Raw genomic sequence first — 21,171 nt, forward strand, 5'->3', positions numbered from 1 at the left:
TCCAACATTCTTTCAGATGGATATTCATTATTGACACGTACTTGGAAGGTACGGTCATTCATATAGTTGCTGAATGCCTCATTCACGTATCTGGAGCATTACTCCATGTCGCCAGGTCATATCGAAAGCCTTCTGAAGATCAAAGAAGACACAATGTTTTGTTGTTATTATATTTATTTTTTAACATAGTGAAAAATAACTTAAGTTTCAGTTTTTATGTAAAGCTTTTGGGCTGTGAATAATCTATGCTTATAGAGCTCCGTCTGTTACTATATTCTAAGATTATTCGTTATTAGCACTAGAAGAATTAAGGATAATTAAATTTTATATACTCTACCAAACGAATTACCACGTCTGTATACAGGAGGTACAATAATATACTCGTAGTAATAAAAATTGAATAAAGAAAATTAAGAAATTAATTTCATAAAATACAAAAATAAAATAAATATATTACTGTTTCATTATAAAACGGTCGATTACTTTCTTGTACAAAGTAAAGGAAGTATTGTGATCGGGAAAAATTTCAGCATTCATATTTTAACGGAAATATCCATTTTGACCATCCGTGAATCCATTTTGACTAGTTTCGGCGTGACGTCTGTACGTACGTATGTGCCTCGTATAACTCAAAAACGATTAGCTGTAGGATGTTGACATTTGGATTTAGGACTGTTGTAACATCTAGTTAGTTGTGCACCTCCCCTTTTGATTACAGTCGACTGAACCAAAAGTGTCAAAAAAAGTCCAAAATCCAAAACAGTTTGAATTTTGGAGATTTTCTTAGCAGTTATAAATCCTCATTGAGAGCTTTTCAATGATATATCAAAAGTGATAGTTATTTTCATTGGATCCAGAGTTATGGCCAACTAAAGTTTTGAGATATAAAATATATGTTTCTTACAAATTGAAGGCACATCGATTCGAATCCGACTTCATTTCCTTTTTTTAACTGAAATATATTGATTTATTAATAAACATTAACGTCCGATTGAAAATTAATATGAAAAAGAAAACACAAATTATTAGTGAAATAAAATTTTATATACTTTTCATTTTAATTCAAAAGTTCTACAGAGGTCAATAATTATTAATAAAACAATATAAATTAAAAAAGAAGTTTGAAAATATTCTATGTATATAAAGTCGGATTCAAACTGATTTGTGCATGGTTACAGACTGACACGTTCTCTGTTACACCACATAACTACTTGAAAAACGTGAAACAAAATTGGTGTATAAATTAATATACAATGCTGATACGAACACCACAAAAAAATGTGATCCAGTGTAGTGTCGTCCACCACAGTGCAATTGTGTAACTGTCCACTTTATTAAAGAATTAACTTTATTAAGAAGGAGGATTGTATCTCACTTTCAAATGAAACAAGTTTAAATGAAATGCAGCAAAAATGTGTATATGTAATTTAATAGGCGTACAAGGAAGTGGTGTCCACATCAAATTTTTTTGCAGAGGTGTTAAAAAAGAAAATAATGGAAAACTATGAAGATATTTAATTTTTTATATCTTTATGTGAATATGCATACCTGTACAATTATTACGCTTAATATAAAAAACTTTAGTAAATATATTTTATTTTTCCAAAATTAAATAAATTTCATATCCTTAAATATTTAAAATATTAATCCTTTATATAATTATTTTTGTAACTATATTTTGAGAAATATTAGTAGACGCTCTCGGTTCGTTAATTTGGAGTTATCTCGTGATCCGATTAAACAATTTATCAAGGATTTAATAAGGTTAATTTATAATCTACCTTCTATGAGAAAAGGAAAATCTGATTATTTTAGTCATATTTAATGACAATAAACGCTTTTCAAAATCAAAGTTGCAGATATAACAAACTTACAAACATTCAGAGAATTTTTTATTTATTTAGAATTATATAAATACCTTTAAAAAACTTTATTCAAATTAAGTGAAAAATTCACATAAAAATAAAGTCGCGTTTTTAGGACGTAGTTATTGTTTTACATACCTCTTCTAAATTTAACTTCACAATGTCTCTAAATCCAATTTTTGTTCTTGAATTTGTACTTTTCTCCTTTGTAAATTGTGTTAATAGCAAATTAAAAAAAAAATCCTTTCGGCACGCCGGAAGGCGGAGGTAGAGTTTATTAGTGGTAAGTAGGGAATAAAAAAGATTTACACTTAAAGTTAAGAAAAAACTTCAAATTTACTCAATACGACAATGATGAAAAAATTTTCACATTTAGCATACAAGTCCCATTTTCTTACAATTTCAGCAATATTATGGTCATTCCTTGTCGTAAGGGTTGGTTACATAAAAAATTGTTTTAAGTAATGTTTAGAGGACTAACGACCATTTTAAACGGATTGGATAGTGTGCCTATTGAGGGAGGTATGATTCTGTTTTGTCTTTGAAACCCCATTTTTTTCAACCTCCTGGGCCAATTGTTACAGATACCAAAAAACTTTACTTACATAAGTCTTAGGCCCTTATCCACAGAATAGTAGGAACTTTAAACGAAATCGAACTTTAAACCCCATTTCCTCCCACATGGTTCAATTTTGGCCGTTAGCGAACTCGACCGAGATTTTGGGACGATTTATTTTTAAGAAACAATTTGATTCGCACAAAATTACGGCAGTTATCTTGTCAAAAGGAAAGTAAAAAATATATATATATATATATAAACCATTGAGCTGATGGCGGTTTCGAGGTATGGAGAATGTGAAACGTAAAGATATGTCGAAATTTTACGGAAATCGAATCATGGTACCCATTACAATAGGTAGCTTTCTTATTAAATCTACCTAAAAGTACTTTAAAATTAAGTAAGAATCAATCGACTTTATGTATGTGTTTTTTTTTTATGTTTGCGTATAACTTTTTTCCTATGAATCCGATTCAAATACATTTTGTTAAAATCGACGCAGCTGTTTTTTTGCAGCGGTACCATTATGTTGAAAGAATTTTTTAGACACAAAAATTCGGTCTGAAAATTGACAAAAAATATTTTTCGCCGTCCGGCGAGTAGATAGGAACTATAAACAGTATGAATCCTGAAATAATTCATGTATGCGTCACGTAAAATGATGTCTTTTGTAGAGCAGGTAATATTAGTTTCTGCACAAGGTATTTAACACCGTTAATAAAATCATCAAAAATAGAGATCTCGTGTTAAACCTTTTACAACCAATGTACATTATATATAATATACAACATCGGCAGGGACAGTTAAAATTGTACAATTTTATTTACGTACATCATATTACAGGGTATTGATGTCAGTTCCATTTTTTTTAATATCATTATTGGTTATTTTGATCTCTTGTTATGAATTTAAAATATATTATTTTCTAAAGAATAAGTAAAAAATTGCTCTATGTTTTTTTAAAAGACTTTAAAACTATTTTTAGTAAGTACGAGTATGTAAAAATTCTTACCCTTTTTTTTCTTTATCTTTATTAATCTTCTTTATTCTTTATATTTTTAACTTTACCTTTTTTAATTATAATTTTCTTTTTAAATAAAAAACGCTTTTATATGTTAAGCTAGTTTATCTATTATGAACTAATTGCACGTACACTTACTTAGATATTCTTCATTACATTATGCCAGATTTCGATGCATAATGTTAAAAGAGATGTACTTTTTCTTTTTTTCATTCTCCCTCTTCAAAGGAAAAAACATTTCTCCAGAGTTATTTTTCTTTCTGCTTTGACATACAAATATCATTGTTACTGTTACGTTTGATCTAGTAAAATAATGGATTTGTAGGTTTATTACTCAGTCATAACCAAAGTTCCTTTATAAGTTAGGCCTACTCACTACGTATCGTCTCTTTTCTTTGTGTATCTTACTGTTATACTATCCATCCAGTTTTTCAAAGGTTTTCGGTAATGTACTGCTAAAATTAAAAATATTCTACATTATATGGTGGCTGTAATTTATCTATTGAAAAAAAACTTCCTTTTAATACTTTTATACATTTGTAATGTGTGTTTATTTCAGAATTAATATTTGTAAAATATAATAAATAAATAACAAGGCTTTTAGCGTAAAAATTAAATTAAATTATAAGACTAAAAATATAAATAATAATTTTAAAAAATAGTACCGACAAAAGTTTTCTAAGGAAGTTATTACCCAACGTTTATTATATTCTATAAAAAAATGTTTACTAAGATTAAATCGACTGAATATTTTTTTATTATTTTAGTAACAAACTTTTTTTTTCTTTTTTTAGGCTTAGAAAAATTACATAATTTTCCTTTTCATAATTCAGAATAAAAATAGAAATAATTTGTATCATTTACTATGTTATCCGAGCTGAAAAAGTTAAACAAGACATAAATATTAAAATTAAAAAAAAACACTACTGCTAAAAAAAAAAAAAATGCTAAAAAAACATTGTTCTTTAATACGAGGGCTATTCAGAAAGTAAGGAACGTTTCCACCTGACGCAGCCAGGCGCACGCCAATCGCGTATATATTGGTGTGCTCGTGCTCGGCACCTCAGTCAGCGTCCAGCCGTGACAACGGGAACATCTCCGCACTACCCTTTTTTTTTTATATACAAATTTGAAATGTGTGCTGCAATCGAAAATTGTAATTATGTATTATGTACAATTAAACTTACTATGTAGAGTATTACCTTTGATTCTCTTTCATTTCTGTGTAAAGTAAAAGGCGTGGTTCGGGATATATACCTTGGGCTATACAGGAAATATTTACACTGTCCAGATCAGGTTTCCTTTGAAGCAGTTCTAACCGTCTCTCTGGAACTAAAAAAGAAAATAAATAAATATTTATTAAAAAAAAGCAGTAAGAAATATAGTTATAAAAGTTTTAGTTAGAATTTTATTATAATTAGCCTAATAAATACCATTATACGTATGATTTTATAATTATATTACGTAATACGTTTATTTATTCGGTGCATTTTAGAGGTACTGTTTGATAAATTTCATACTGTTGAATTCTTTTATATATTGTATTTTTTATTTTTTATGTATATTTCATGTCGTGGTATAAAAGTCGAATTTCCATTGAAGACTAATTTTAAGAGAGAGATCCTCCATACAGAGTTTTATTGTGATTAATTATTGTAATGATTATGCCGTTAAGTTTGTTTCTTACTATTTACAATTCTGACAAAAGCAGCTTAACTTATAACCACAGGCGCGCTCACATATACATATTCACACACTAGGCTATACTGACAGTATATGTATATTTTTGGGTAGTGCTTGTTTTATAAAGCAGTATACTGTATGCTACTTCTGTAAAGCAGTAATAGTGCTGCTTGTTTCGTAAACTACTTTTATTGTTTTTTCATATCATGTTTTTTTATTTATTTATTCGGGCAATAGATGCAGCGTTTAGTATTAACATAAGAAAGACAAATTTTAATTGTTTTAAAAGCTAAAAGTGGCTGATTCAAGGAAAAAATGGTTCTTAATGTAATAAGTTGTTCGTAAAAAAATACTGTGATTATTTTTTAAATATATTACAATTGAGATATGCAATTCAATGAAACAACGTATGTTTATTAAATTAAAACAGAATGGATACTTGAAAACTGACTACATAGCTACATTATTGCAAGTTGTGTTCGTCTAAATAAGACATCAGAGCTCTCAAACCAATTGACGTACGGATCTATTTTTTTTCTCTTAAGCCTCCAGAACTACCGTAAGGTATTAATTCAGAGGATGATATATATGAATGTAAATGAAGTATAGTCTTGTACAATCTCAGGACGACTACTCCTGATATATGTGGTTAATCGAAATCCAACCACCAAAGACATCGATAATCACGATCTAGTATTCAAATCCGTATGAAGGTAACTGCTTTTACTAGGATTTGAACCTTAGAACTCTCGACTTCGAAATCAGCTGAATTGCGATGACGAGTTAACCACTAGACCTGCACGGTGGGCTGACGTACGGATCTGGTTGTTATTTTAAACACAAATGCGTTCTTGCAATAAAGATTTTATATTTAACATATATTTTTAGCGCAAAAAAAACTACGTTTAAAAAATGTATATTTCATTTTGCTTTGTTGAAATACTGATTTCTTATTATTATTCTTTATTAAAAAATATTTGAAATTCTCCACTTGCTAAATGCAAAACATTTTTTTTAATGTTCCCCATCAACTGAATAGAAACTAATTTTGTCTTTTTGTTTGTTTTTAAAAGAAAAAATCAGATGAAATTTACATTCATTAATATTTATTAAAGAAGTATTTTTACTGATTACCGATTAGACCGACAACAAGGGAGTTACTACAGTTCATCAACCAGGGAAAGCAAATAAAGAAAGCCCTGGGTTTTGACAGTGACGCACAAATTGCTTGTCATGCTACCTCTTAAAGTCATCACGTACATTAAGGCTTTCTTTCTTTAACGCTTTCCTGCGGACGTCTTAATTTCCAGCAGAATGGAAGGCTCTTACTTCGCAGGCTTAGACCAGTTTTGGAGGGTGAGGAAGTAATTCTGGACCTCCAATTTTTGGGTTCAGGTACGGTCACTCCACCATCGAACAATCCCATAACGTCGTTATGGGAAAGGGTGACTTTCCAGTGTGTACATGGTTGTCCTGATTCCAAAAAGAGTGTGTGGTACCTAGGGCTTCACCTAGATCGGCGTTTGTTTTGGATGTGTCATGTGAGGATGAAAAAAAATCAACTTAACGAAAAGTACAGGGAATTGCATTGGCTGCTACGGAGAAACTCACACCTAACATTGTCCAATAAAGCTCTGATTTACAAAGTTATCCTACGACCAATCGGGAATTATGGTGTGTAGTTGTGGGGAACAGCAAGTAATAGTAATGTAGATATCAAACAACGCTTCCAAAACAACGTAACGAGAACAATTGCAGAGGCACTATGGTTCACACGGAATGATGAAATTCATGAATATCTGGAGCTTCCGACGGTTCGTGAGGTTGTGAGATAGCGCAGTGTTAAGTAAAAAAACGACTAGAAAATCACGTTAACGACTTAGCGATGAATCTGTTTGATAAAAGCAGGGACTTCCGAAGGTTGAAACGTCTCCATTTGTTTCACTTAGGGGCTACCGATTGACAGTTTGCAATTACTATCGCCAAATCTAGTGATATTATTTTTGTTTACTTTTTTGTTTGTTTATATCTGTGTTTAAACAAAACAAGTTGTTTTACTGTATGTTCGGCAAGCTATTGTTTGTTTTTTTGTTTATTGACTATTTTTGTATTGGCTATTTATCTTTATTTATATTAATATTTTGTCTTTATGTACTATGAAGTAATGGCAATGATTTTTTTTTTTTATGAACTTTAAGATTACTCCTTACTCATAATTATTATTATGAATTGACTTATTATGGGAGTTCCTTAAGAACCCCTTGTCATGTGCTTATTATCAAACGATTTATACTTACGGTTCCAGTTAAGAAGCCGATTGTAAATACATTGGTTGTGGGAAAAAAGGTATTCTTCGAAAAGCTAGGGTTGTTAAGAATATCAGAAATTGTCTGAAAATTATGAAAACGAACGATATAGATTTCCAGCGATTAGGTATATTGTTTCTCAGTTATACAGCGTACGGTGTTTTCGATAATTAATCGTTATTGTACGCGCGTACAGTCATATCTATGTGCACCTTTGCATACAAGTACATACATCAAATATTGAATATTCTGGACTAATTAAAAATAATAGTATGATATATTACCTATAATAATAATAATTAATTTATTATGGGTTACCAGTACAATGTCAACAGTTCGTATGAATAACGACGACGCTGGAGCAAGAGGTGATGTGCATTAGTTGTTCTGATATTCTACCCCGTAACAAAACAAATATTGTTTAAATTAACGTTCACGTTGCACTAGTTAAACAGGAGACAGTGGTGGGGTGGGCGGTCCTCTGGTAATATCCGTTTTCCTATCCCCGTCTCTCATACGCTCAAATCACTCTCTTTCTCTCCAACTCTCTAACTGTCACTCTCATTCTCTCTCTCTCTCTCTCCCTCCCAGCAACAAGGTTCTATTATATCATCTATCTGTCCTTTTGGTAAATAATGTTTAGTGAAGCGAAACATAAATGGTACAACCACTCCCAATTTCTCTCCCTCCATAAATCATTAATTTGAAACGATACAGTGTCGTAGTGTTAAGCCATTATAAAAATGCATTATAGCATTCTTCTTTTTCTTCTTTCTACAATGAGTCAATATTAACTTTAAATTAAAAATAAAATCATATTTTAAATATTTCGTTTTATATTCTGATTTTTTATTCTTTCTTTATTTACAGTTAATTTTTACGTTTATATTATTAAAAAATGTTCTCTTATATAACAGCTTATTATATCTCTATAGTTTTCTTTGTGTAATTTATTAAATATTTCTATTTTATTACCGCTACACAAATTATTGTGTGTACTTAAAATTAACAATTTATTTCTCGTAAGGAAGAAAAATTCTTGGTCAAAATTAAGAGAAATATTTTTGAAATTGTACAAAATTTTATTTCACGATGATGGTTATTAGTAATTTTTTTTTAAATTAAAAAGTGGTAAAATAAAATATAAAGTGGATTAGTAACATGTTACTCTCTCACACAGAAGATCTCAAATTTGAATCCCATTATGGCTGATATTTTTTCATTATGTTACAGGATTTCTGTACCATATTTTCACTTATAGGCTTCAAACATTTACACGGTTAATTAATTGTCTGTGGAAAAAAACTTCATTAAAATTATGATTAATCACAAACCCACCGGGTTGGTCTAGTGGCAAACCGTCTTCCCAAATCAGCTAATTTGGAAGTCGAGAGTTCCAGCGTTCAAGTTCTAGTAAAGTCAGTTATTTTTACACAGATTTGAATACTATATCGTTGATACCGGTGTTCTTTGGTGGTTGGGTTTCAATTAACCGCACATCTCAGAAATGGTCAAACTGAGATTTTACAAGACTATACTTCATTTACATTCATACATATCATCCTCATTCATCCTCTGAAGTATTATCTGAACGGTAGTAACCGGAGGCTAAACAGGAAAAAGAAAAGGATTAATCACAAAGAAAAATCTTCTTATAGGTAAAATTTCAATATTTCTAAAATATGTTAAAAAGATGAAGAAAATTCCGACTATGTTAAAATACGATCTTTATTCAATCTTTATTTGTTAAAATGTTTATGTAATCACTTCCTTTTATTATTTAATAAAAATAATTGTTTATTATAAAGAAAATTATTTTGATTTGTAATATAAAATGAATAAGGAAACTATTTATTTTTTATTAGCAAAATTATTTAATGAAGATGGGTATAGAGTTTTCATAAATAATAAATTAACGTCATTTGGAAAGGTTTTTTTTTCTTTTAATTGGCACACTTAGATATCCTGCAGGCCTTTAATAAGGTCTGGCTGCCTGGGGTTTTTATATAAGTTCAAAAAGAACCTTTAAAAAATTTATTACCTTATTCTTTGTAGCTACCTGAATGGAAATTTTTTCCAGGTAAAATATAATCAAGGATTACCTGCGTTCTTCGACACTAAATCGGAGGTTCCATAAGATTAATTTTTGGGACCTGTCTTATACTGTATCTTTACCGCCGACCTTCCGGTTGAAATTAAATCTATTCATCAGGTGGCTTGATACATGGAAGATAAATGTTAAACAAGAAGTCAAGCAGTGTGACATTCGTAATGTAGAGGAAACTGCCTACGGGTCCACCTTAATGGCATTTTAATCCCGCATGCTGATAATGTAAGGTATCTGGGTCTTCACCTAGAACCTTGTTTCTTATGGAAAGTTCATTTGATGGAGAAGAGAAAGCTACTTAACCTGAAGTACAAGAAAATGTACTGGTTGCTGGGCAGGAGGTCTGAGTTATCTTTGTTTAATAAGCTACTTTTATTCTCAGGAATTTTAAAAACAATGTGGACATATGTCGTCCAACTACGGGGCAGGGGAAGCAAGTCAAGCATTGAAATCATACATGGGTTTCGGAGCAAACTAGCAACGCTGACGTGAATAGCGAGACGCCGTGGTTTGCTTTAAGCGGCTACACGTCCTGGACCTTACAAACTCTATAATATAGCTACCCTCGCTAAGTGTTGTGCATTAATCAATCCTTTACTCTTTTCCTTTCTTGTTTCTGTTTTCACTTTTATTTTTAATTTTTTATTTTTTGGTTTATTTTTTCTCCCCATAGTAGATGAAGTATTTCTCCAATCTGTTCCTTTTATGTTCGGTTTTAGTTTTTTCTACTATAGATCTGATGGAATGGCTCTTCAGAACCTGTGTACGTACTACATTCTATTTAAAAAAAAATCCTATATAGCACTAGTACCTATTTTTGAGAAATATCAACGGGTGTTCCTTTTTAATATGAATATGAGTGATATTATTTATTTAAGGTTTTTAAAAAAATGTAACCGATTGTAAATGAAAATGTCACACAAATAAGAAACAAATTGGGACACTATTTGCATCTGCATTACATCATTGCATCAACAAAAAGAAAATTGCTGATATATGAAAATTCAAATTTAAAAAAGAATCAATTAATGTTAATATCACGTAATATTAATCACAATAATATATTTACGTGATAAAAATTTTATGACAATAAAATTATTCATAAGTAATTATTTACTAGTTGATATAAAAAAATAGTTTTGATTTTTTTACAATCTAAGATAGCTTTACAATCTAAGATATTGTATTACAGTACAACCCTGCTATAACGCGGCCAAACGGGGACATCGGTTATACTCGCGTAATAAGCTAAGCGTGTTATTTAGAAGGTGAAGTGCGAAACGATAAAAATCAATGCCCACTAGATTAACATTGTATTATAGTAGTTAAAATATTATTACTGAAAAACACAGCTGCAAATAAAATTACTTTGTTATAAAATAAAAAAGTTGAATAATACAATAAATTACCGAGTACTGAATGAACTGTATTTATTTCTGCTATTTATTTCGTTTTCAAATTGTTTTTCTGCATACTTTTTATACATACGGTACTTATCTAAAACACATTTAATACAACACTGCTTTGTTTTAATACTATACTACAACATATTTAAACAACAGGGTTGAATGTACAAAACTAAACATAAAAATGTAAAAATCCGAGTTTACAGTAGTTACAAGAAGAAGGAACTTATTTTTGTTTGCATGGAGTTCATTTTCTTTATTTTATTTATATACGATTTAATACTTTACAAGGGTAACAAATGAAGAGGATCACAATCGCTCTGTTATTCAATCCATTGAATGATTTACGTTGTTGAGGATTTCACTTATTTTGGGTGATTTAATTGTTATATTAATACGTTTGCGTATATTTACAGTATTAAAAATTTCAAAAATTTTTATACGTAATGACAAATATACATACTATAGAAAATATTTATACCTTATAGGGAGAGAGAGCAAAAAAATAATATATATATATTTCACTTAAAAAGGAGTTGATTTCTTGAAAAATATTTTTTCGATTATTTTTAAATGTTTTGTAGATAACAAATTTGCTTTAATAAAGTTTTTTCTAAAATGCCTCTGAAGAAAATCAAAGTTGGTTTTCTCACGATATCACTCAACCCCTTAACAGATTTAAAAAAAATAATATTATGAAAGCCCCATGTATAGAAATATTTGCCCAAATTTGAAGAAAATCGGTTTAGTCAATCCTGAGATATAAGTCCTAAAGCAGTAGAACACACATTTATACATACATGTATTTTTTGTTTAAATGAACCTAGTTGAAATTTAAATGGCAAAGATTTGCCATTTAGATTTGAAAAAATGAGGAGTTAAAGTTTAAGAAAGCATAACAGAATATTCCAAAAGTGAGGGAATTTTATTATTTATATAGAAGAATTACTAAGTATGGACGAGCATTGCAGATTTCAAAAAGATATCGTCGCAATCAAGGAGGAATTTAATTCTCAGAAGAAATCTAGTAGTAACTAATATAGCTTTACGAGTTAGAGAGACCTTTTAAAATATTTTGTTTGAAGTGTAGTGGTTTACGAAAGCGAATTCTGAAATACTGGAAAAGCAGAAAATGTAATGGTGGGATCTTTTCAAATATGGTATTACAGACGTATGTTGATTATTCAAGATAAGTCGATACAATTCAATTTATTTTTATCCCACAAATCGTGTATTTATTATCAGTTACGTTTAAGGTACTACCACTAGTAAATTTAATTACAAAATGCACGTGGATTGAGTTAAAATATATATAAATAAACTACATATACATAAAACGATTATATAAATAAACACACTTGCAGTAATTGGGATCACAAAGTTCAAGAGATCACATAGTCTAGTGAAAAAACTAACCATAAATGAATCCAAAAAATTATTAAACAATAGATTAAGATAAACGAATAACATAATATAATAACATATAACGAATAACATAGTAGTAGAATAACAAGTTTACGGAAAGAAATTGAAGGATTCTAGGGGCTCTTCAGTAAGGCATAATGAAGATAAAATTCAAAACGATGAGGTCTTAGACAATAAGAGTGCTATTTAAGGCAAAATCTTTAGACGAACCAGGTTAGAAACTAACTTTTTTTTCGGATGGAGTTACGAATTACGGGTGAAACGTGTAGAGGATGACAAAGAAGAAATTTTAGGAAACAAATAGTTGCTGATGTAGAATTTAGTCAAACAACGATGTTGTCAAAATAGTCAAACAATGTTGTATTTTTAGGTCAAAACAGTAGCACATAATGGAAAGAAACTCCAAACAGAAAAATCAGACATCAAGTGATTTATCACTGCAAAATGAATATTTCACGATTATTTGTAATAATTAATTTTTTCAGCACTTATAACTGTTTTCCTCGTGTAATAATTATGAAACACTATTATTTTATGTTATCACTTTTTTCAAACTTTTTATTTCCTATGACATGTCTTAATTAAAATTCAAATCCTATTTTTTATATATATCTACTTTATCATAATCGATTCATTAATTATTCTGAAACTGCAGGGGAACATAAAATCCATATCATTTTAGCAAATCAGACTTCTACAAAATTACTTAAAAAATAGTTCAATCTTTAAGGGATAAAAATATATATATTGAATTATTAATTTTAATTTGATTTTATACCTTGACATCATATTTTTACATATGTAAAAATTTTTACCATTTAATTTTTAATGTTAACTTTAATTTTAATTAATTTTTCATATTTTTTAAATATCGTTTTAATTTATAATTTAATTGAATAAAAGTTTAAAAAAAAAAGATTAAAGGTTTTTAATTTGAAATAAAATAAATAAACGCATGATATGTTGTATTTTACGAAGTTTTTGATGTAATTTGAGATGAATATATAATGCACCTGATGATGCCAGTAAATCGCGATAGCGCTCCTGCATATATAGTGGAATAAGGTAAATCATCCTGCTTTATCTATTCTGTACTTTGATTGATCTAATAAAACAAATATATTTGTATGTAGTACAAAGGAGTATGATTTCTTAAAAGAATTCATTTTAAAAAATATAATAAAAATACATATACACTCTCGTAAATTGACATAATAAACAATTAAATATTTCGTTAATTTTTTTTAAGGAATGAATATTAAGTGATGATAATGTTTTAATTTTAAATTATCAAAATAAATCACAAGTCGTTTATAATATACTAACTATAATACACTAATTATAAAAGTCGTTTATATAATATACTGCTGCTTTGTAATTAATCCGTTTAATTTTAATAAGACATGAACACAATTATGATGTAATTGACTGGAAAATATATAAAAACAAAAAAAAAATTAGTTAGTCTACTTAGGAAGACAGACGATCATGTTGTTATTTATAAAAATAATGAGGTAATTAAACTCTAATAACAGCTGAAAAACAGGCTGCTTAAAAAAATGTGTGAGATTCACACTTGTTACATATTCCTTTTGGGATCATTTTATTTTATTTTACTCTTGGAGGCAGTGATGAAGAAAATAACGAAAAAATTAAAGCTATACGTTTATAGTTCCCTTGATTTACTTTTCGTAATAAGTTAACGAAAATCAAAAAAAAACAGTTCCAAAAATAGCATGAGTTTTTTCCCTGTAAAAAAAAAAAAAATGTTTTTTAAACGTATCTTTTTATCTGATTGTTTTTTTTTTAATTACTGAATTTTTTGTAACTAATAACGTAATAAGAAATTATTTTTCTTATTTATTTTTTAATCTGAAATGTCGTAAAATTTCGCCAAATTTTTTGATTTACAGGATGAATGAATCGATTACCACTTATCCATTTCTGTTCAACTGAATAAGAAATGCATCGTAAAATTGCTTGAAAGATTTTCTATGAAATCCGGAAAAATGTGTGTTTGTTATGATTATCCAAAAGTAAGGAAGAATAAATTCTTAAAATCAATCAAATAACTATCGATTTCCAAAAAACCTGTTTTAAATGATCCTTCTTGGTAGTTAAGATTTTGTTTTGCGTAGCGGTTTTTGATTATTTTAACAAAATGTATTTCAATTTTAAATTGGATATTGGGGTTCAATTAATCACATTTTACCATAAGCGATTAAAACTTGGAAAGAACGTTTGAAAATTGTAATTGGGCTTATTGACTACAACATCCATCTTGACATTACTAAAATAATGTTTCCGTGTTATTTCTTTCATTAAGTCACTTTCTCGCATAATGAGAACAGCATATGCATTTCTCACAAGCTCCTTTCCTGAGGAAAATAACGATTGTGCATACGTGATAGTTTTGGCTTTCTTTTTTTACATAAAAATGCATTTTTATGCGCCATAGAATGGCGCACGAAATGTCCAACGTTTGTTTTGGCAGTAATTGTTTAGGTTAAATATTAATATGTTTTATGTTGGGAAAAGTGACAGCATTTCATGAATATTGGTGTCTTCTCTTTCCGAGAGCGCTGTGTATTTTGTTTGAAGAAAGCTGACAAAGGAATTCTGGCTTTTGAACAGCGCGTAACGACTGCAGTTTTTTTAATGAAACTAAAAGTATGGTGCTTACACAAAGACGGTTTTGTGTACTTCTTCAAACTCGGTGATCGCTCTCATTTAAAATAATATGTACACTTTACGAAAGATTTAATGGTGATGGTTCAGTGGTTTAGTATTTGAGAGTAAGCGCGAACGAACAGCTAATGTTCGTTCTTTACAGAATGTCGAAGCAGTCAGAGCATCGTTGCTGAGGAGCCCGGGAAAATTTTTTTTAGCCTGCGGGACCACCGTTCAGGTATTGATTCAGAGGATAAGATGGATGAAAATTTTTTTAGCGTGTGAAAAATGTCATTGCTGGCCGGGATTCGAACCCGGGACCTCCGGTTGAAAGGCAGAGACGCTACCACTCGTGCCACTGAAGCCGAGAAAATCTACAAGAAAGCAGCAGCACAGCTTGGGATTTCTAAGCGATCTGTGCAGCGAACTTTAAAAACTTATTTGCATTTGTATCCATACAAAACAACAGTGTTGCCTAAATTAACGGTTAACAACAAACATCAAAGAATGGCATTCGCTGAACGGGCTGTGATCCAAGACGTATTGTTGAACAATATTTCGTCTTCAGATGAGGTACATTTTCAGCTAGACGGGGTTATTAATAAACAAAATGTGCATTATTGGGCTTCCAAAAATCTACACATGATTCATGAAAAGGTGCATCACGCTCAAAAAATTACGGTTGGTCCACTATCTCAAGTCATGGAGTAGGTCCATTATTTTTTGAACAAACTTTTTTGTCAATAGGTTCAATCTTTTTAAAACTGTCAGTGAATAGAGAACGTTATTTAAACATGCTGCATAATAATTTTGTCACTCAGCTTCTTGCAATAGGGTTTCAATTAGAAAATGAGAGGATCGGGCAGGATGAAGCCAGACCATACACAGCTAATATTTGTTTTAGACTTTCCGCATGAAACTTTTAACGCAAATTGTCGTTTCAAACTGATTTCCGTGTGTTCAGAACTGGCTCCAGAACTGTCCTGATTTGAATCCGTTTCATTATTTTCTCTAGGGATTTCTAAAGGAAAAAAATGTCCTAAACATCCTCTAACAATGATTGAGAGCTGCGAATGCTGATCATTAAGGCGTACAACGAGACAACCGAGGATATGTGTCGTCGAGTTATTAACAATATAGGAGTTCGTGTGGAAGTTGTAGACGTGATTGTGTTGATATTGAACGCGTGATAAGTGGAACATAATAGCCAGGTATAGTAAACACGTATTTTACATTTCTGCATTGCAATTCAAATAAGTATTTTTTAACAAAACCAAACAGTGAATCATTTCGTGCGCCAGTCTGTATATGCATTGGCTAAGTTATTCGATGCGTATTTCTCTAAGATAGATCGACAATTTTTTTTTTGTTTTTAAATAAAATGAAAATAGTAATAAATACAGCATTCCTATGCATTCATTTAGAAACAAAGAATTCGTGTTGGAACTACTACAATTTCTTTGGATACGAATTGAAAGAATATGCAGAAAACGAGAAAAATTCCTTTCCTATAAACTACGGATTTCATCTTATAAAATATTTCAAAAAATGTGGTCTTGGAGTTTCTTTCAAAGTATGCTAAATTCAGTATATTGGAAATCGTATATGGTATGTTATCATTAATTTTTCTAAAAAAAAAAAAAAAATAACACTAGCATAATTTATAGGTGTAAATGCTTATTCAACTTAGTTTTAGAACGCAATAATAAAATAATTATTACATCTGCAGCTAAGTTAGACCTGGAAAACCAGAAGCAGTAATTGCGTTTATCTATACACGCACACACCCAGACCCGGTGGTAGCTGGAAAAGTATTTGCAGAAATATATATAATTTCCTTAAATTTTGATACTATATTAGTATTACAATCTATTAACCTAAGTACTTTAGCTACTTATACCTACGATAATTATGAAACTTAATAATTCTATTATTAGTGCTAATAAAAAGTAAAATTTTTTTTCAGCAATAAATAAACATTTCAAACTTTAAAATTCTATATTGATTACTTTATAAATTCCATTAGTTTTTGCCGACTGTGCTACCCAGATAAAAATAACTGTTCAATATTCCTTTTAGAAACAAGGAAAATCTTAAAACAAAACTGGATTAAACAATAGCAAAAATAAATAAATTAAACATAAAACGAATATATTATACTTTATATTAATCCATACAAATGATGATATTAATTCTAAATAATAAAGTAGTACCAATTTTGATGGCATCGGTTTATAAATATTTAGTTAGCTTATATATTTTGTATTTATTTAATAACAGCACTATTCTTAAGTTATTTAATAAACTAATTAGTAATACTTTTTCCCCAACTTTTCAAAGAAAAGAACGGTATTACTTTCGGTCGCTCGGTGGAAATGGAGAGGAGAGGGAAATTAATTTTTTTTACGTTTCGAGGTAGGAGGAGTAAGAAAATACCATTCCCTTAAATTAATTTTAAATTACTTTAAAATAGTTCTACGTACAAGATTTGTAGTTCAAAAATCTCCAAAAACTATTACATCAATTTCAATGAAATTTAGATATGTTGTAGTAATGTATCAGAAGTAGTAGATATGAAAATTTGATGAAGACTTGTTTTTTTTTCTCCCTCGGGCCGGATCCTGTTAAATATTACACTGTCCAGGGAACTGTCCTTTACTCTAACGGGCCTGCACGTCTCGGCCCGCCTCAAACCCCCAGAGTAGGATCCACCAGGTCTGCCTATGCCGTCCCTGGGTCCCTGGGACCCAGGGACGGCACTTTAGTTACGCCCAGTTTAAGGTTGACAACAGACAACATAACCTCAATTTGAGGTTATTTCTTTGTATTGGTGTATTTTTTCATCCGTGCTTCTGCAGCGAGTCGCAATCGTGAGGGAGTTTAAAGTTAATGCTTGTGCCTAGGATCTACTCTTATTCTTAATTATCTCATCCAATTATGGCTATAATAATTTAATTATTTTATAAATTAAAAATATATTTTCTTCTTCTTTCGATTAGACCTATTTAGATCTCTTTGTATTTTTTTCTTTTTTGTTGTTTCCAATACTTTTTCGTTCTTTCCGAGTGCTTACTTTTTCGTTTTTTGTAAATTTTCTGGAGCTATTCTTTGGTTTTTCCTTTTCATATAGTTTTAAATACGTTTTAGTTTTCTCATTTAATATATGTCTCGCAAAAACATTTTACAGAATACATTTACAGAAAATATTATACAAAATAAAATAACGAAAATGTGGTTTTCTTGCCCAGAAGTGAGCAAGAATTTTTTTTAGTCTTTATATATTTTAAAGTATTATCGGAAAATCATGAAAGGATAATAAAATAGATAATAACAGAATCCTATCTTTCAAACCAAAATAATATATGTCTAACGTAAAAATAACTCTTATGCGTGTTTTTGGAAGTAGATATATTTTATTACCGTCTACGTTTGTAGACAGCACATTCGTTAAAAATTTTACTGAAACATAAATTTACGGAAGTATGTAAATTTACATTATACTATTAATCGACATAATTTATAGAAAATGTCCGGTGAGTGTTGATTAAACTTAAAAGACTTATTCAGTACATTATTAACAAAAATTTACATGTGAACAAATCATCTACCTCTTTGCAGTTGATCTTGAGCCTGTTTTCACGTAGAATATTTATGACTCACTTTAATAGTTGCATGTGTTTATCGACAGATTTGAATAAAAGAGGTGTTATTTAGTTTAAAATTAAATATTAATATTTTATCTAATAAAACTCAATTCAAAAAAGTAATATTAACATAGTTATTAATGAATAAAAATATTTATTCATTAATAGGCTAAGACGCTATCACTCTGCGAAGGCGTTTACCAAAATACATTTTGTAACTTTTTATTAATATTCACATTAGTCAGTAAATCGTAACGGTTAAAAAACTGACAACACAGTTTAGCCGCGTGACGTGAAAGTCCTAGAACTGCGGGTTGTTTCTGATGCACGCTTACACATAGCTTAATTAAAAATATTTATCATTTTATTAAAATATAATATTTTGTTTTGTTTAACTCAGTGATTTTAATTAAAGCGCGCGCGCATACCGTATTTAATTCACGCGAGTGTGACGGCACTAGCGGCGACGGTAGGCACTAATTAAACTAATGTTATTTCACAACTTACATAAAACTAATTTCGCTTGTAGCCACGAGGCTTTACGCACTAGGTACCGAGTAAACCGAGCGATCTAGTTCAAGACCAGGCCAGATCGAGTTATGGTTTTTACACTTTAAATATTGTTATTCATTTACTTAATTCTACCGCTCACTTGTGACGTTACAACATAGCAGACCAAAGCATTTTTGGGGTGGAGGTGCGATTTTGCATATAAATTTTCTTCAATTTATTTTGCTAAAGTTTTTTCCAAAAATATTTTGCAAATATTTTTATTAACAAATATTCCTAAAAAAAAGTAATCTTAATTAGGTGAAATTTCGAGATACTGAGGATCACCTTGCTCTACAGCCTCACCCCTTTGACCTTTTAAGTTAAAAATGTAATGGAATCAATGCTCCATATATAGAAGTAATCTGACCAAGTTTTGTCAAAATCGGTCAAGTAGTTCTGGAGATATAAGGTGATTTAGAGGCCAACACCGAATGAACTTACGTACATCATACTAACATTAACATCGCGTAGATTTAATGCAGTTTTTTGGGTTCTTTAGGTGTCAAAATGTCAAGATCCATTGAAAACCGTGTATGTTCAAATTGTACTGATTAGAATACTGTCCCTTTAGAGCTATAGCTCTCCTGAAGCGCTATCTAGTCTGGAAGTAACATTTTTTACTGCTATTAAAATAGTACTGATGAGTAATAGATTGATGATTAATGATTTTTAATTTCAGTATTTTGCTCAAACTAATAAGTTCATAACGGCCAATGATGATAAACTTAATGGAAAATTTATCAGTGCCTTTATTTATTATCATAATTAAACGCTTGTACGCTGTCACGTAATTAATTTCTTAATATTTTTACGTTTATAATTACTACAATTTTTTATCATCCTAGTAATTTCGTTCCAGTGGCGGCTTGTAGCTTTAATTAGTAAGGGTGCTGCTCCAGAAATTTTTTTTCTGGGCCTTTTCAAGCCCATGCTTAAAGTTTTCTGTAAAATAAAAGAACAAAAAAAAATTAATCAAGTAGAATAACTGAAAGCAGGATAATAATCTAATTCTACACTTTATCATATTTAAGAATATGATACCATATTTAAACCATTTTTAGTATTATTACATAAAAACTTAATAAAATGTTTGCTTAAAAACACTATAGTCCAACAGTACTTAATTTAAATTTCTATTTATACATCTCGATTCCCCCCGAGGGAAAAGATCCCGTCTCGTAGCGTGTCCGGTCGCTACACACCCCCTCCGTTCCTAGCCAGTAGTGGCTTTAACGGAGGACATCTTCTCGCCCTCAAACGGATCACATATCACAGCGTTCAGTTCAGGCCCTGCTGAGATGCCACCGATGCAGATGCCCCGAGGGACATCTGCATTGGTAAATTCACTCCGAGATAGTTTTTAGGTTTATGCCTTCAGAAGAAGACAACGGACACCTACAGCTACCACGTCGCCTTCAGGAACTAAGCTAGAAGCCTAACCGCGGATTAAAGACCCTGCGCCTAGTTCTAACCATTTAATGAGCCAATTTCATTGAATGTCTCGGATTCGAAGCAAACTAAACCACTACAACTTTCCCACTAAAAGTGTTAACCGCAACGAAATTTAGTCCTAGTTCCGTTAAACAACTCCGCTAACATTAACTCATAATGAGTTCAAAGCTAACGGACTCTGTTCCGGTCTACCGGGGAGAGGAGAGTTAACGCCTACTCCCACTCTATGTACACAGAAACAAATACATAATTAATTTTTTCTTAACGCCCTTCCTGCGTGTTTTTTGACAAATTGGGCAAACAAAGAGCCCTTGCTTTCCGCCATCTTCTGATCACTACTGAAATAATAATTAACCTCACTTTCATATTCCTTCCACTGACTAAACTAGAAAAGGGAACGAACAAGGAACGTTCCAGACATACGCGGAGTAAAAAAAAAACTACCTTCCATCAGCACACCAGAGTCGGCACTGCAGGAGCG

At 30.4% G+C, this 21,171-nt stretch overlaps 1 protein-coding gene across 1 annotated transcript in view; it reads right to left on the reverse strand.

The window, feature by feature from the left end:
* Nucleotides 1–21,171, reverse strand: part of LOC142328028 (uncharacterized) — a 378,778-nt gene that overhangs the window by 120,224 nt on the left and 237,383 nt on the right. The window contains exon 3 of the mRNA XM_075371472.1: nucleotides 4,648–4,777. Coding sequence (XP_075227587.1) covers nucleotides 4,648–4,777 — 130 coding nt within the window. The remainder of the gene's footprint in view (nucleotides 1–4,647; nucleotides 4,778–21,171) is intronic.

The sequence above is a fragment of the Lycorma delicatula genome, chromosome 7, assembly GCF_047948215.1.
Source record: "Lycorma delicatula isolate Av1 chromosome 7, ASM4794821v1, whole genome shotgun sequence".
NCBI lineage: Eukaryota > Metazoa > Arthropoda > Insecta > Hemiptera > Fulgoridae > Lycorma > Lycorma delicatula.